The sequence below is a fragment of the Hetaerina americana genome, unplaced genomic scaffold, assembly GCF_022747635.1.
Source record: "Hetaerina americana unplaced genomic scaffold, ioHetAmer1.1.p SCAF_1, whole genome shotgun sequence".
Taxonomy (NCBI): domain Eukaryota; kingdom Metazoa; phylum Arthropoda; class Insecta; order Odonata; family Calopterygidae; genus Hetaerina; species Hetaerina americana.
The window spans coordinates 38,106,100-38,123,160 of record NW_027286069.1 but is presented as its reverse complement, the minus strand read 5'-3'; the positions used below and the strand labels follow the sequence as shown (position 1 = coordinate 38,123,160).

The 17,061-nt window shown below is 35.6% G+C and overlaps 1 protein-coding gene across 1 annotated transcript; it reads left to right on the top strand.

Annotated features, from left to right (window-relative positions):
• The first annotated feature begins 12,029 nt into the window (after nucleotides 1–12,029).
• LOC139690845 (uncharacterized) lies at nucleotides 12,030–16,085 on the top strand. The gene is made up of 3 exons (XM_071588448.1): nucleotides 12,030–12,090; nucleotides 12,187–12,407; nucleotides 15,880–16,085. Exons 1-3 carry the CDS (start codon nucleotides 12,047–12,049, stop codon nucleotides 15,972–15,974), a joined length of 360 nt encoding a protein of 119 aa, XP_071444549.1. The 5' UTR covers nucleotides 12,030–12,046; the 3' UTR covers nucleotides 15,975–16,085.
• Nucleotides 16,086–17,061: the final 976 nt, after the last annotated feature.

Here is a 17,061-nt window from a genome sequence, read left to right as displayed (position 1 = left end):
GAATGCAACAATCTCGGTCAAGGCGGATGATTTTTACACTCTGAAATTGTTGCATTAGTGTGTGAAATGGCAGAAAATGCCTAAACATATGTCGTTCGTTGTTTTAGTCCTTCAACCTTCAAAATGCTCGCGAGACTAAGCCTTCACGAGAACTATTAGGTCCGTTAGAAGTCCGCAGGAACAGTTATTATGGAATGTATCAAATTTAAGAAACTATATACCCATGTTGAACCGTACGTGTGGCGTATTATTCAATAGTAAAAAGAAAATTTTTTAAGTTGTCCAAAATTCCTGGGATAATTTATTTGTTTTTCGCCACTAATTGAAGCAGGAAGTGCTTTATCCATTAATGAATTTGGTGCCTCAAATTACTTCAGTGAATTGAAATAAGAAAATGAAAGCGGTTTAATGTATGTACAGGTATTTTAACGATTTTTGTGAGAAGCTCTTTTATATCCAATTTTTATTTTACGAGTAGTACTGCCGCGGATATGATAATGGCACACCTTAGAATAGAGAATTTTCTTACTTCTCTCCTTAACCAGTACGGTCTTTGCCATGAAAGTGAACTATGGGCAGTAAATTTACACTTGTTATTTAGAAAAACTTCTTATTTCTTATAATTAATGTAGAAATTTTGTTTTTTATGAGTGTGAATTTTGTCATACTATCGGAAAATCTTGCGCGGAATACATTTTATCCCTTTTTTGAGCGTTCGGTTTTTCTTCGAATTGCGTGCGATTATATTCACTTGAAGTAATATTATTTAAATTTGTATGTTTCATTAAATATTTAGTTAATGATGTATAGAATCGTTTTTTCATTCAAGCAGGGTTCAAGGTGAGAGAATTGTGTATTTTTGATACTTAAGTATCATTAATTAAATTCTGAAGCAGTTATTAATTACCTTAGGGAAGCAAAAGTTGATAATTTTATTGCCCCAACAAAATGAATCAGCGCAATGATGTTAATTATAAATTTACTGATGCACTGTTCATAGCATAACACTGTGTCTTTGAAAATGTCTGAAAATAGCGTTCAGATAGTCATCACCACGATTGTAAAGTATTGTACAAATTGTGACCACAATGCGGTACTCTTTCCATAATGCCGGTACTTACCGACTTATTGTGGTGGGAGCGAGAAAATAGCCAGAATTTTCTGAGTTTGGTTTATCTCCGTCGTCTTCCCTCTCTTCTTTCCTACCAGCGTCCTCTCCCATGGCCTTTTAACACTTCCGACAAACAAGAGGTCCTGAGGTAAAAAAAATGAACCTCTCTCCCCTCCGCATCCCTCTTTTATTTTGGGCATTCCACGAACGGCGGAATGACCTCGGCCTTACGGGAAGGCTGCGTGTCGCCTATCCTCCAGGGCGACCACGCACCCACACTTTCGGTGCTTCTCTAAAAATCTTATCCTCCTCCACAGGTGTACCAGATTGCGTACGTGATCGTGAAGGCGGCCATATCCCCAAGGCCTGGCAATTGGATTCTGGAGCGCTCAATAGATGGCAACCACTACTCTCCGTGGCAATACTACGCTATTTCCGACGCAGAGTGCCTGCAGCGCTACGGAATTGAAGCGAGGCGCGGGAAACCATCGTACCGCCACGATACGGAGGTCATCTGTACTTCGTATTACTCCAAGCTGAACCCCCTTGAGGGCGGAGAGGTATTTAAAACGATGGCGCTATGGTGCTTGTTTTAACATGCATACGAAGTTCACAATATGGGCATATCGTCCTTAATGTTTTAATTTTGTCTCATTCTCTATCTCTGCACGTGCAACTAGAGATCTTTAAGCCATCTTCTTCCTGAATTGGGCTTCCGTAAGCAAATGCAAGAATCAAATGCCGCATTACTGACCAACGGATCAAAAAGCCAACGCAAGCTTTTTCGTGTACCTATATATAACGCGTTACTTTTGCGCTCTTTTTGTTACAATTATTTGGTTTTTTTATTATGCAACCATTGATAGTTGTATAATTAAAAAAAGTAACAAAAAGTATGACCACTGAGCGCAAAATAACCGCGAACTCGCACACATTGAACACCAGTCACTTCGTAAAAAACTTTGTAAAATTATGCTTTAAACCATTTTGATTGCTTTTGCGGTGAATATTTCAGAATAAAAAAAGTTTAAGGGTAAGTGAGCAGGGTTTAACCACCCTTCTGAACTATGTGATAGGATCACTTTGACTCAAACTGGACTTATAACTCCTCGTGACATATAACAGGTATTGTCCATAAATTTACCCAGCAATGGCTGAAGTCGTCCTGAAAGGACTGGGTTTCTCTCCAAAAGTACACTCCGCCCACAATGCTGTCTATGAAGCGCAAGTAAAAAAACCGGTTTATATTATTGGATTTCTCGGCGATGCCGCTCTCCGAAAGTAAATTTCCGACGAATCGATTCTTTCGAAAACCTTTTTATCTGAATGTTTATAGTTTGTTTCGGAAGATCAGTTACGTAATGTGGAAATGTATTTTAGGTAGATAATATAGCAGCTAATATATGCATTCAAATAAACTGCGGGAGATTCTACGACAGTAACGTTTAACGGAATCATACCCTAATTCACATTACAATGCAGCAATTTCCTTCGCCTTTCGCCGGGATTCTAACCCGGATCCCTCTTTTACGGCCAGTTACGTTAGCAAGTTAAACTACCGAGGCGTCCTATTATTCTCCGGGTCCGATTTCCATTCAATCCGAATGATTTATTCACTTTGAAATTGTTGCAAAGTAATAGATAATTTAGGTAATAAGCATTTAGGTAATAAGCATTTAGCTGAGGTACCAAATGAACAGAGAAAATGTTTGACCGTTTCACTACATACAATAAGCTCCTGCACCCAGTCCGCTTTTCCGTCATTATAATATTTCCATTTTTTTCTAGTATTAAACATAAATTTAGTCATTATTTCATTTTCTCCTTCGCCTGAAAAGTGAACATTTTTTGTTTTTCCCTTCATGTCAAAGTTTCCTCTACGTGTTATCTAAAAAAAGGTCGCCTTTTTCGCGTCTGTGAAATTAGAAAATAACAGCAGTTGACATTAATAAAACAATGTGGCCGTAGTTTGATTAAAATTTTGGAATTCGTTAGGCATATATCATGCATGGTACGGAAATTCACCGTAAAATATTTAAGTAATAAATAAAAGCAATCCCCCAAAGAACGGGTTTGATAAGTAAGAATAGAGATAACCCTGAGTTCAGCCTTTTGGTGTGAAATGCACGCATATTACGGGAGGCTGTTTGTTTTCTTGTGCCATATGGGGTTTACCGTTAAGTTCTGACACCCAGAAAATACCTTTAGTTTAAAATGGGGTTGTCAAAAGGCGTAAACCGGGATTTGGATACAGAACCCACCGTTCGTTAGGCGTACACTCCATCCACTTATCTACCAAGTCACCCTATGGATATGTACTTGTAGTATAAAATATTTGATTCTCAATGCTCAGATCGCCTCGCGATAGTCCAATAAGTGGATTTCACTACAATAGTCCGGAGGGGGCAAAGAAACTTTTGCGAAATCACCGCGAAAACCCTTTCAGATCCACACTTCCCTGATCAATGGACGCCCCGGCGCCTTGGACGGCAGCGAGTCCCTGAGAGACTTCACCAAGGCTCGCTTCGTTCGATTGAGGCTGCAAAAGATCCGGACGCTGAACGCCGACCTGATGGGTGCCGGTTCCGCGGGCAGGGGCGGCGGGGGCTACGGGGACAGGGACAGCGACAGTAGGGGAACGGGTGGGAGGCAAGGGGCCCAGGACTACTACGACGAAGATGAGGATGAGGAGGAGAGCGAGGAGCAGGAGGAGGACGAAGACGGAGACGATGCACAGGGTGGTGACCGTCTGAGGCCGGACCCCTCGGTGACCCGGAGGTATTTCTACTCCATCAAAGACATATCCATCGGCGGGAGATGCGTGTGTAACGGTCACGCGCGGGACTGCACGGTGGACTCGGACACGGGGGTGAGTTTCCTTCATCATTGGTCACAACATTCTTTTTTTTCAAATTGATTACTCTTTTAGTTCCAGTTCGTTGGAGAATATCGTATTTTGAGAACCAACGACAGGTTCTGAGTTCGGCGTTATTTTGAATAATATTTTACGTTGACTGCCACATAAAGTCGTATGAAGTGATTTTCGCATAAAATTACAAATGCATGCACCCATTTCCAGTGCTTGAGGCAGCAGCGAAATTCAGTTTTTATTTCTAATTCTGTTTTCATTTATGTATTTACAGAAGTGATAAATTATATCTGCCTCCCTCACGTTGGGCATTTTTCGCTACAAGTGCATGTGTTATATTTTCCTGAATCTTGCAGTTTTCGTTTCACGCTTTATATAATCAGAATGTTATTTTTCATTTATTATTCTTGTCATTTACAAAGTAAAAATTAAACTCCATGAACCTAGCCAAATGTTAGGCCATCAAAATAGAGGCTGAAATCAAATATTGTTTTATTTTTGTTTCACTTAATCTTTTACAGTCGTTCATCTGTAAATATGATTAAACTAACTTTGCTTATATAAATTATACATATCAGAGGCTGTTTATGCTTTGCACTTAAGTGATTAAATATTTCTCTGTGAAATGCACTTGTCGTCACTCAACTCCTTATTTCAATCACTAATGTGATGTCACTAATGTCACTTAAATATATGTGATGTCAGTGTGGTAATCATTAAATACAATTTGTTCTGAGCACTGTGAACTTAATCTTTAGAAAATCTTCCATGGAAGTAATGTGTTAGCTATCCTTGGATTTATTCCTATGTCGTCTTTTTAAATAACAGCATATTTCTTCTTCTAGAGTGAATGACCTATTTTATCTCCATTAAATAAAATACTTGAGTGTTATTTCTTCATTGTAACAGCTTCAACGCTGTCGATGTGAGCACAATGCATGTGGGGAGGGGTGCGAACAGTGCTGTCCTCTCTTCAACCAAAGGCAATGGAGACCTGGTGTACCTTGCCAACCTTGCAACTGCCATGGGCATGCACCTGCTTGCAAGTATGACCCCGAGGTAGCTAGGGCCAGGGCCTCTATGGACCCAGACGGTGAATATAGAGGAGGTGGAGGAGTCTGCATGAATTGCACTGCAAGTACACTCTTACATGCTTAAGTTATAAAATTTTAAGCAATTAAATCAGTTTATTTCATAGTGTGAGCATTTTGAATAATTTACTTGAATCATTAAATGTCGCTATGAACATATTTGTTTTCCAAGGATGTTGTTATTTCAAGTTAATGGAAAATAAATATTTAAAGCTTAAAGATCTAGTTCAGTTAGTCAAATTTTATTGGTGCATGCTTAAAAGACTAAAGTGTGTGAAGTTATTTTTTTTTAATTTAACAAGAATGCAGGAAATGCTATGCACTGACGATAGTTACTAAAACATTCATTAAACCATGTCACGTTGCTTTATTTTATAAATCTGTATTTTAATATTTTTAATAACATATAAGTTTACTTTTTAATTCATCACATGATGAAAGTATCACTCTTTCTTCTGCAAGGATATCAAAAATAACCCAGTTTGAATGCCTGTCTCATCCTCACCACTCCTCTCCCTTCACAACTCACCATTTCTCTTTCATCCCACTCAATTCTTTCATGCACCTCCAGTCATGCAATTTACCGACTGAATTGCAAACTTTGCCCCTTTTCCTACATTGGACAATTCACCACATTCCTCAATATCTACATTAAAAATCACAATATGTCCTACAATTAGCTAAATTCTTACGCCAATCCCCACAAACTTTTTCATTTACTCTCCAAGAGATACAGGAACTGACAGATTTGAATCAACCACCACTTAGCATTTATTTGAACCCTTTGATAAATATCTGAATGTTTTAAAATAGAACTTGAATTATGTATTGGCACTCCATTTAAGACCTTAATATTTGGAATATATCTATATTTAAGGGAAGGAAATTATTACATTCCTAAATCCATAATTAATTCATATTTCACAACTTAGGTTCAGGTACTTCATGTTTTATTATTTAGGTAAAAATGATGTGAAATGCAGGCCACTTGTCCTGAAAATAAAAATTTTAAGTAGATTTCAAACTTTATTTATTTCAATCATCTACCACAGTTTTGTTCAACATCGCTTTTAGTGAGCCATAAACTTAGGCTCAAAACTTATGGATGTCTAGTGAAGTATAAATTATGCCTAGTTACTATTTTTCCATTACATCTATATAAAGCCATAATCAACAAACCTTAATATGTTCTTGAATACTCAAAGAGAGAAGGATTCATCAACCTAATAATTGGTTCTATCCATCATAATGAGACAAGGCTGGTCATCGATGAAAAATATAGTTCCCTCCTTTCTTTACTGATTAATGAGAAAATATTTTATTACACTCTCCAGCTCAAGGTTTACATCAGTATGCCAGTTTGTTCTGCTAAGGACAGTTTTGCGTTTACTATTATTCTTACCCTCAACTTGATTTCCAGGCTCACACAACTGGAATTAATTGTGAAAAGTGCCATGATGGTTGGTACCATCCAGCTGGTATATCTCCAACTGATGGAAACCCATGCCGAGCATGTCGATGCCACTCAATTGGTTCAATTGGGACGAACTGTGCCTCCAACTGGGACTCAAGTGGGGTAAGGAAATTAAAATTAATGATTTCATTAAATAATAAACACCAGGTATATATATGCTTAATCTGTCATATAAGATCATTGATTGCACCATTTAATTGAGAGTAGTAAACATTAAATTTATTCCTCTTTTCATCAATCAGACATTAAAAGTTAAGTTATTATTTTTTAGCATTATGTCATATGGAGCCCCCCTTGAAACCTCTCATTCCCTAAGAATTTTATCCTTGATTCTTAAAAAACTCTTAAAATCCAAGTGGGAATATTTTCTCCTTGAGCCATGCACAGCTCAAATATCTAGAGATCACTAAATGGATTCTCACAGATAATAATATTATCAGTGAGAATAATATTATTCTCGTGGATAATATTATTCTTTGATAATAATATTATTACAGATAATAATTTTTTCAAAAAATTCATAATCAGATGTATTCTGAACTAATCATGTTTTGCTCCTTCCTGGAATACAGCTTCCCCCAGGGACGTGCACATGCCGACCTGGTTTTACAGGCCCAAGGTGTGACCGGTGTGCAGCTGGGCATATGCGCTTCCCTGAATGTGAACCATGCTCCTGTGATCCTGCTGGATCACTGGGAAATGACCCCTGTCCACCAAGAGATCCTCAGAGAGGGAGTGGTGGGGGTAGAGGGCGTTGGGGGTCAAGGTCATGGGAAAGAGATGGTGATCCAGAATCAATTCAATGTACTTGCAAGGTGAGTTATGATAGTGTCATGGCTTGGGTTTGTAATTTAATGAAAAAGTAATTTACTTTATGTATCAAAGGAGGTGTTTAAAACTACATGCACATATTTAAAAGAGAGTAAAAAATGATTTAAAATTGATTTGATATGATGATTAATTGATGTCATATTTAGTCTAATTTAGCTATTTACCCTTAAGCCCCCGAAACACATTTTGAACTATTTCAAATTTCTGAAAAAATAGAAAATTAAAACATCTATTCACATAATTATATTTTTATCCCCATATCTATTGGAATATTCTCCTCATGAAATATTTTACTGAAATCAGTCATGCGATGGAAAAAAATAGTGAGCTAAGTTTTTTTCCTGCCCTGTTGTTTTAATTGGGATGATTTATCTCCAGATGTGTTTACAGACTGATTTGATGGAAAATCAAAATGCATCGAGTTTTTCCATTTTTTAAATACAAGCAAACTATTAATTGATTTACTGTATTTTCCAATGTTGGACTTTGGGACTTTTTCTCATTAGTCATTCATTTTGTCATGAATTGGGGGAATTACCTATGCAGAAGATGAATTAACGAATATGCATGGTAATTATATTATTTTTTCATGGACATCAACAAATATCTTCTATGTGTAATTAAGCTGATTAATCTTTTATCTTGAAAATGGTAATAGCATGTATAAATTATTTTCACCTCACTTCTGTGCAAGCACCATAGAGCCAGTCTATGGCACATTTGACAAGATATCGACAGTAAATGACTGAAAATGAATGTAGTTAAATATTAATTCCAAAATTTAATATGATAAAAAAAACAAAAGCACGATATTTTTTCCTTCAAAGATACTATTTCATCCTTTATTTTAATTGCTTGTGCCACTATTAGAATGTTTTGTAACTCTAGAGATAAATGAAATGTTTTTTGAATAGCATTTTTTTGTGAATATGTTGATTTTTTTTTCCTTTTTAACCATAATCATGGTAGAATAATTTCGACTAATCTTAAAATGTTTAATGCATACGACATGAAACTTTGTTAATGAATAAATATCGAAAGATATACAATAAATATTTGTGAATTGTAATAGGACAGACAAGGAAAAAACATTGAGACATTCTACATATGAGTATGTATGCATTTTAAGATAGCTTATATTTTCCTTGTCTTGTAGTTTATATAAATTCAATTCCATAAATAATATTTAAGGAGGAAAGAAGGGTGATAAGTTCCTATTTGTTTTTTGTTATGTGTAGGGCCTGATATATGTTCTCTAGACAAATATATCCAGCTTTGTCAATTTATTAATGTTATGTCAGCATTAATATGTTGTCAAAATGAAAGGCCACCATTGTCTTATTTTTTTCTATTTTTGAAATTTTAAATCTTTTAATCTTTCAGGCCAATGTGGAGGGTAGCCGATGTGATCGCTGCCGCAAAGGATTCTTTGCATTGCAGGAGTCAAATCCAATGGGCTGCACTCCCTGCTATTGTTCTGGTCTTTCTCCTGAGTGCCAGGAAGATGACAGTCTGAAATTGACAGCGGTTAGATATTTTTTCAGATAGCATCACTATTGAACATTTGTTGATTTTGTGCTGAATTCAAAATAAGCATTGATTAACTTGAATGCTTGATGAACAGTTTCATGCTTAGGTTTTGCTGTGAATATATTGCATATTATTTTAATAACTGAAATCAATCTTGTCATTTCTCAATTCTCTGAATGTAAATAATATTCATATCATAACTGGCTGAATATTCATCATATTTATTGCTGTGTTAAGTATTGTTTCAATGGTAGCATATGATACTCTTCTGCTCCAGATATCATCTCTCTCTGGGTGGTTAGTGACAGATCTCCGTGGCCGTAAAGTAAGCATCCCAACCACTGTATCAGCAGCTGATGAGGATCCAGATGAGATTCCATTGTCTTTTGATCCTGCTGGTGGTGTTGCACCAGACCTATTGCATGCTGTACTGCAAAGTCCAAGCCCCAGTACCGATGGTGAAATTGATGAAGGGGATAGAAGACTGTCAATTGCCAATGATGATATGGGAGGCCTGGATTCATATTACTGGCAGGTATGAATACCCTATTATTCAAGAGGATAGTCGGAGACAAAGAAAGAAATTAAGTGTATAATGCGTCCTACCCATGAAAATCAACATAATATCTTTCAGGTAGCTTTTAACGCATTGATAATGATTAATAAAGTTGCCATGCTTCATATTTTCAATATTTTAAAATGCATTTGGAATTGAATGCTCTATCTTCCATTTTGATAAATATTATATCATCAAACGGAAGGGAAAAAATTACTTTATAGAAATTTAGGATTGCTTTAGTAATATTTCTAAGTTTTGTAATATTTCTAATAAGTGTTGATTTCACCAGGCTCCCCCAGGTGATGCTTACCTTGGAGAAAAACTCTCAAGCTATGGGCAAAACCTGACGGTGGGTGTTTCATGGGTCACTGGCCGAGGAGATACTGGTGGTAGGCCAACCAATGGTCCAGATGTCATATTAGAGGTAAATATATTAAATAAATCTTGGGTATGAATTGTAAGAATTTCAATTCTCTGTTGCCTGTATATACAACATAACCAACTACATTACATCTTGTTAAAAATTTACAAAACTTTTTTATGAAACTAAAAAAAAAGGTAAATAAATCAATTTGTATATTCATGGTATTTGCTGGGATATTAAGGTTATATATATATTTTCATAGTCACATTATTTCACCCTAATCTAAACACATATATGCTATGGACTCGTAGACACAAATTTGCCAACTTTCTACAAAGGAAACATTTTTTATTCTTTACAAAGTTTTCATTACAAATACATTTAGTTACAAAATGTGATATCCATTTTCATTACCTGGAAGATTGTTCTAATCACCTAAATTATTTTGAGTGTAGTTCATTAATTAAATGTAGTAGACTCAACAGATTTTCTTCTATTTGTAATATCATAGGGATTAGCAAGTAATATTCAACTACCTCTAATTTAGTATGTTATGCGCCTAGTTTACTTCATCCTCTTCTCTACCTCTTTTTGTTTTTAAAATAATTAGGTGGTATTTATATCAAAGGAAATTCTCATTTATTTCAACATTGTTGGTGAGAATGAAAAAAAGGTTCAAGTCTGGCCAGGAAAATGAAACCTTAAGTTTATTTAGAAATTAATTTAGTGGAAGTAATGGTAGTTTTCAGTTTTAGATACACCAAATGTATATGTCTTGTTAATAATATGAGTAGCCTGAGTAAATGAATTTAAAAAGAAACACCAAACTCTGCCCCAAGGTGGGAATGGCTTCCTGACCTTTGGTTATCTAACTGGTGACAACTGCTTTGACTGCTTGCATGTGTAATTTATTTGTTTGAAATAATTCACATCAAAAGGGAAAAATCTCTGAATTAAACAGTTGCTATTTTTTTATTGTAATATAAATACAAATAATATGCAATGCATAAAATGAAATGTATTGCTCAGAATAAGAGGCAATTAAAAAGGGGTTCATGTCCAGTCTTGGGAAATCAGTGACGACTTAAAATATAAGCTTAAATTTCCCCAGCATCTATGTTTCATACATGTATTGCAATATTAAAGTATAGGTCAATTGTAATGCAAGCATCATTTGCATGTTAAAAATCCAGTCAAAATGCATTCTAAGAAGTAATAGACTTGTGTTTTAATTTAACTAGCAATGGACAAAAGTACCAAATTTGAACTTTCTGTTTTTGAATGAAATCCATTGTTTACTATTTTTCAAACATCATCCCATAGGGTGGAGGATATATCATTGGTTATGGAGAAGCTGCCTATTCTGGTGTTAGCAATGCCACCTTGGTGATTCCATTGGCTGAGGATGGTACAGGAAGTATGGGTCAAGACTGGTATCATGTAGCTCCTGGTGCAAATGACATTGCAAGGGCCACTCGCAAGAGTGATTATAGGACAAATGAGCCTGTGACAAGAGAGCAATTCATGAAAGTGTTGGGCAACCTGAAAAAACTACTTGTTCGTGCCAAGTTTCACACAGACCAGATTGAAGGAAGGTGAGTCTCTTTTAATTGATCCATCTTTTTTATTCATTTGAGGATATTAAAGCAGTCTACTCATTTTTATAAGCTTCATGATCATAAGTGATTAATGGTGGTTCTTAAGTTAAACCCAAGTGAATTATGGAAGGAACATAATCCTTTGTTATTCTTCATAATTTTTTTATTTCCCTATTTAGTTTTAGCTCTTTAAATTGACATTACAATAAAATTGCATTTTTTAATATTGATTATAAAGTGTAACGACGTTGATGCAACGTTTATAAAAAGATGAATTCAATAACATCTGTGAGAGTGAAGAACTTTACAATAAAAAAATGTTTTTATTGACATCCATTGTATATTCCTTAGAGTATCAGTTGATACATTAAAAATTAATTTAGTTTCTTAAGATATTAAAGCATTAAAAATTTTTAATTTACAATTTCTTTTTTCTCTAGACTTTGGGAGCCGTCAATTCAGATTGGGTCTGCGGTGGTGGAAACTGGACCACCTGCAAGAAGGGTGGAAGTTTGTATATGCCCACCAGGCTATGAAGGTTCTTCTTGCCAGCATTGCTCTTATGGTTATGCAAGGGTTCCTGGAAGATACAGTGTAGAATGTAGACGCTGTGACTGCCATGGACATTCACCAACTTGCGATCCTGTCACAGGACGATGCATGGTACTTACTTAATACCCTTTTTAATTTTTTGATGAAAGCTCAGAATTCAAATTGCTGTTTCATTTTGTTTTGATGATAAATATTTTTATTGTGCAGCGCTGTGATCACAATACATATGGAGAACGCTGTGAGAACTGCGCTCAAGGGTTCTTTGGTGATGCCCGAATCGGGGCACCTGATGACTGTATGCCCTGTCGATGTCCCCTGGAAGTCTCGCCAAACAATTTCAGCCCCACTTGTGAAAGGAGAGAGAGTGCCCCTGGTGGATACATCTGCAACCGTTGCCCACCAACACATGCTGGACCACACTGCGAACAGTAAGCTATAAACACCTGAATGGTATTTTGTGAGGTACTGCTAAAATTCAAAGTAGGCTACTATAGCAAATGAGAGTAGTGCCAGAAATATCATAACTGTGCTTTGCAAATGGCTATTTTTATGGTTTTAAACTATCACACAGCTGATTTGAGATTCTTCATGGACAAAATCATGAGACATCCCTGAAGTTTGAGTCTGCATCACCAATTATCACTCGCCTACTGTTAGTTATACCCTCCCATTAAGGATAATTCCTTAAGAAGATTATTTGAGGAATTTATTCGAACATAATGTCCCCACTTACTCTACAACTTCATACTCTTGGTTTTCAATTGACAACCAATTTCAGTTCTGACTGACTGACCATTTGTTTATCTGGTCATATGTTGGCCAAAAATATATTTTTTATATATTGACTATATTTTTTTAAATTTCAATAATTTTATCAATTTTATAATTTGATTTTTTTAATGTTTTAAATTTGTACTATCTTTTATTTTCCATTGTAAATTCAGTAATGTTATTATTTTTTTAATTAGTGATACTGTACATCACTTGGTGTTTATACCTAGACATTCTATCCTTCACTGATGTTAATTTCAAACATTCTCTATATTTTAATTGGCTTATTAATTCATGTCATTTTTGTTCACATTATATGCAATGCATAATTATTGTATATAATGAGAAAAAGAATTCCAAAGAAACTGCGGGAGATGCCGCAACAGTAACTTTTAACGGAGTCATCCGCTAATGTGCATTTCAATTTCTGTGCAATTGGAGTCATCCGCTAATGTGAGGACGCCTCGGTAGCTTAAGTAGCTAAAGCACTCGACCGGATATTGAGGGATCTGGGTTCGAATCCCAGTCAGGGCGAATGATTTTTACACTCTGAAATTGTTGCATTGAGAAAAAGAATATTCTTGGTGCCTTATTATAAGCACAAAAATTCAAGAAAAATTACACAATGTTAAAATTAATGCAAATGAAATTTACAAGTTTTAATCTTTACTTGTGCTTGGTTTTGGATCATCCAGGCCATGTTATAGGATTGTGGTAGAGGATATTTTAATGATGAGGAACAGGCTGAGCCTTATTTGAACAGTTTGCTTCTTTTTTCATCAAATATCCCTAAATAATAATGTCCAGCATATTGAATAGTGTGTTCAACCTTTGTAAATTACTCAACATTAGGATCCATTGCTTCAAAACTGGTGGAAGCTTTATTCAGTTGAAAAAAGAAACTGATAAATTGTTTGCAGTGAATTTCTTTTCTGGATCCTTCTTTCTTTGCTTCCTCTCTTGATTTTTCTTTTGCCAATTTCTATGTATCCAGTTCAATCATTCTTCTTCCAAAAGTTCCCATGTCACAAAATCTAGCATCCCCTCTGCTTCTTCTATTTCACATTTTAATTTAAGATTTTTTTGCAATTTTACTATTTCTCGGTATTCACTTCCAGTTCCTCTCTTTTTTTTATATCCTTCAAATGCACTATTTGCATAACATTTTAGACACTTTATCGCAATTCCTGACATACACTTTGTTAGCCATTTCTATGTAATCAAAATAAACTCAATACTGTGAAGAATATTTTACTGCTTCCAGAATTCTTGCAAAGATAAATCACAATCTGTCGCTTCAATGGCAAAAATCCTATGAAAAATTGTCCCTGACGCATGATTTTAAACCTTGAAGCAGACTTTTAGCCATCGCATATGTTGTATGTAGGCTCATGCATGCATATTTTTGTGTTGAATCTTCCATCCATGTTACCTATAATATCTCCATCTCATTCGCGGGTCCCCGTTATTTTTCGATTAAAACTATAGACTTCATAGGCGTAGAATTTATCACAGTGCCCTGAATTCTTTCTTTCCAGGATTATCATTGATACCATGCAATGTGATAACTTCACATGTCACATGTTATCATATTCACTTTTTTCCCACCTTTATACTTCAGGATAACTTTCATTATACACTCAAAACCTTTAGTTTTCATTGGCTCTTAAGCTACTGTATCTGTAGATGATACCATTTTCCTTTTACTAGACAAGTATGTGTCTTTCTGTGGAATTTCAATTGATACACCAGTTGCAATAGATTCTTGAATTCAACTGAGTGTGTGTGAAAGAGAGAGAGGGTGTCTGACTCAATGGGAAGGCTGCATTGCCAGTTAATCCCATAGTTATTATGTACACTGTTGCCTGGTGGCATCTCCAGACCTCCCAACATTAAAGTCTCTCCTCACCCCAAAAAATTATATCAAATGCACATCCTTACTACCAACCAATGCGAGAAATTTCTCTATAGTTATTTATACATTTTTCCCCTTCATTATGCATCCTCAAAGATATATTGTTTACCTCATGGTTGAAGGGGAAAACTCCTTTGATAGATGTCAAACCGCCAAGAAACTCACCTGATCTCATGGTCAGTGTGGTATATTAATTAGTAAGTATTAATTAGTAAGTTCAGTCATTAATAGGTAAGCTCAGTTATAGTCAATGCTAGCAAAAAAAACTATGAGTGGTTCTCCAAACAGTGAGTCAGTAAAATTCTGTGTTTGTGAGTGCAGCTGGTCATACGTTGCATAGATAATAAGTAAACAACCAAGTGCATGTGACTAAAATAAATGAGTCACAGTTGATTGGCCACAATCAAGATTAAACACCTTAAATTGCCATTGCACATATGAATAGCAGCATGATAAATAATCGCAATCCTTGAAATAACATAGCAGCGTATTGAATGAACTGTTGCCATATGCAGTCTACTAGAATACGAACTATCTTTGCCTCTGCATATTGAACATAAAATTTTATCTTTTTCATTTGTGGAATGTCACTTTTTCTTTTTTTTCCATTATGTTGTTAGTACCTGAACACTAGGGTAGTTACTACATTACATACATTAGACATTAATACTCTTATTTTGGGTTAAAAAAGTTAATTTTTCAAGTAATTCTTTTAACTAAGATTAAAACAAGTGTTAACTTTTTAATATAATGTATTTTTTCTTAGAAATAACTCGATGTAAAACTTGATCATTAAAACATATAATATCATATGAAAGGGGATCATCCTAAAAAATGTTATGGCTATTATTTGTATGTGTGACTGGGAGAGAGAGAAGATATCATCTAGACACACCTTATTTAAAGACAGGCAAGGGCTTTGCACTTTTTCTTTAAGGAATACACGAACATTTTTGCAAGATTTTTTGACAAAAGTAAATATGTTTCTGTCATAAATACTTGTGATTTACCTTAGAAGTGAAGAGAATCAACTTGAAAGTTAATTATGATTTAACTCTAATTGTAAACTTCCCCAAGTGCTGGTTGTGCTAGGGTAGATAAACCTGGGGAGGCACTTATCATCTGCAATTACAATACATACAAAAACGAATGTGCAGGCAAAGGAATTTGCCCCAGTTTATTACCCCAAACTGAATGATTGGATTCTGCTTCAGGTGTGCACCGGGCCATTTTGGCAACCCAATGGAAATTGGTTCCATATGTCGCCCATGTCACTGTGGTCATGGAACACTTCCTGGTGGACTCATGAGCATTGGAGGTCGCCAAATGCCCATTCGTTGTGACCCCTTGACTGGGCGTTGCTTGGAATGCAGAGGCAACACTGAGGGCTGGAACTGTGAGAGATGCAAACCTAATCATTATGGTGATCCTGGGCAAGCTGACTGCAGACGTGAGTGAATGAATAGGCTAGGACCAGGGAATGCATGGCTTTATTTAGCCCAGGCTTAAACCATAACTTCACTAAAGAAATCCAAGAGTTAAAGTTCAAACTTTGCATTCAATGACAGCCAACTGTACAAGTTGCTGTAATTTATCTGTTTTAGTTTGTTGGTGCAATTTGAGAATATAGCACTTTTCCTCGATATTTCCCGGTGTCGTTTTGTGGTAGGCACCTTATTTTATGAATGGAATGAACCTAGTAAAGTCCGCAAAAAATTTTACTTTCCCACCCAGGTATTGACTTATACCTTACACTCTTGTGTAAGTTGAAATCTCGATCAGAAAATAAACATTTTTTTAATGGTATTTACTAAGTTCATATCTTTAATAACCCTTTTCCATTACTATGAGCATAGGCCTCGGAGGAGTTTTATAATCAAGGATACTTCATTTATTGTCCTTGTTTCCTAATTTTGTCATTACATCCAGTGATAGTTGAAGCTTGGGTATTTTCAGATTGCAGTCTACGGCGGCAAAGACCAGGAAACATTTCTTATGAATCATACTCTTCTTTTTCCTTACTCCTCTTTCAGGGATGTCATTTTTTACCAGTTCATATTCTTGGTTGCCTAAAATTTCTAAATTAACCAAATTGTCATGTATCTGGAATTTATCGAGCACCAAAAATCCTGCTGTCACTTTGCCATAGTTTGCCCAGATTGTTGAAGAGTTTATGAACCCTTTTGTATTCACTTTTTTTGTTGCCTGAATAAATTCGATGACAAATGCTGCATAAGTCTCTCAAAGCACACCATTTCTTGTTGAGTTGTTGTTTAGTTGTCCTGTAGTTTAAATTTATCATTAGTGATCAGAGTTCAACAGGTTTGAGATAACTTTTTATCAAATAAATTATGAAACAAACCAGAAAATCAAATTTGATCTTTAATTCAAAGGCT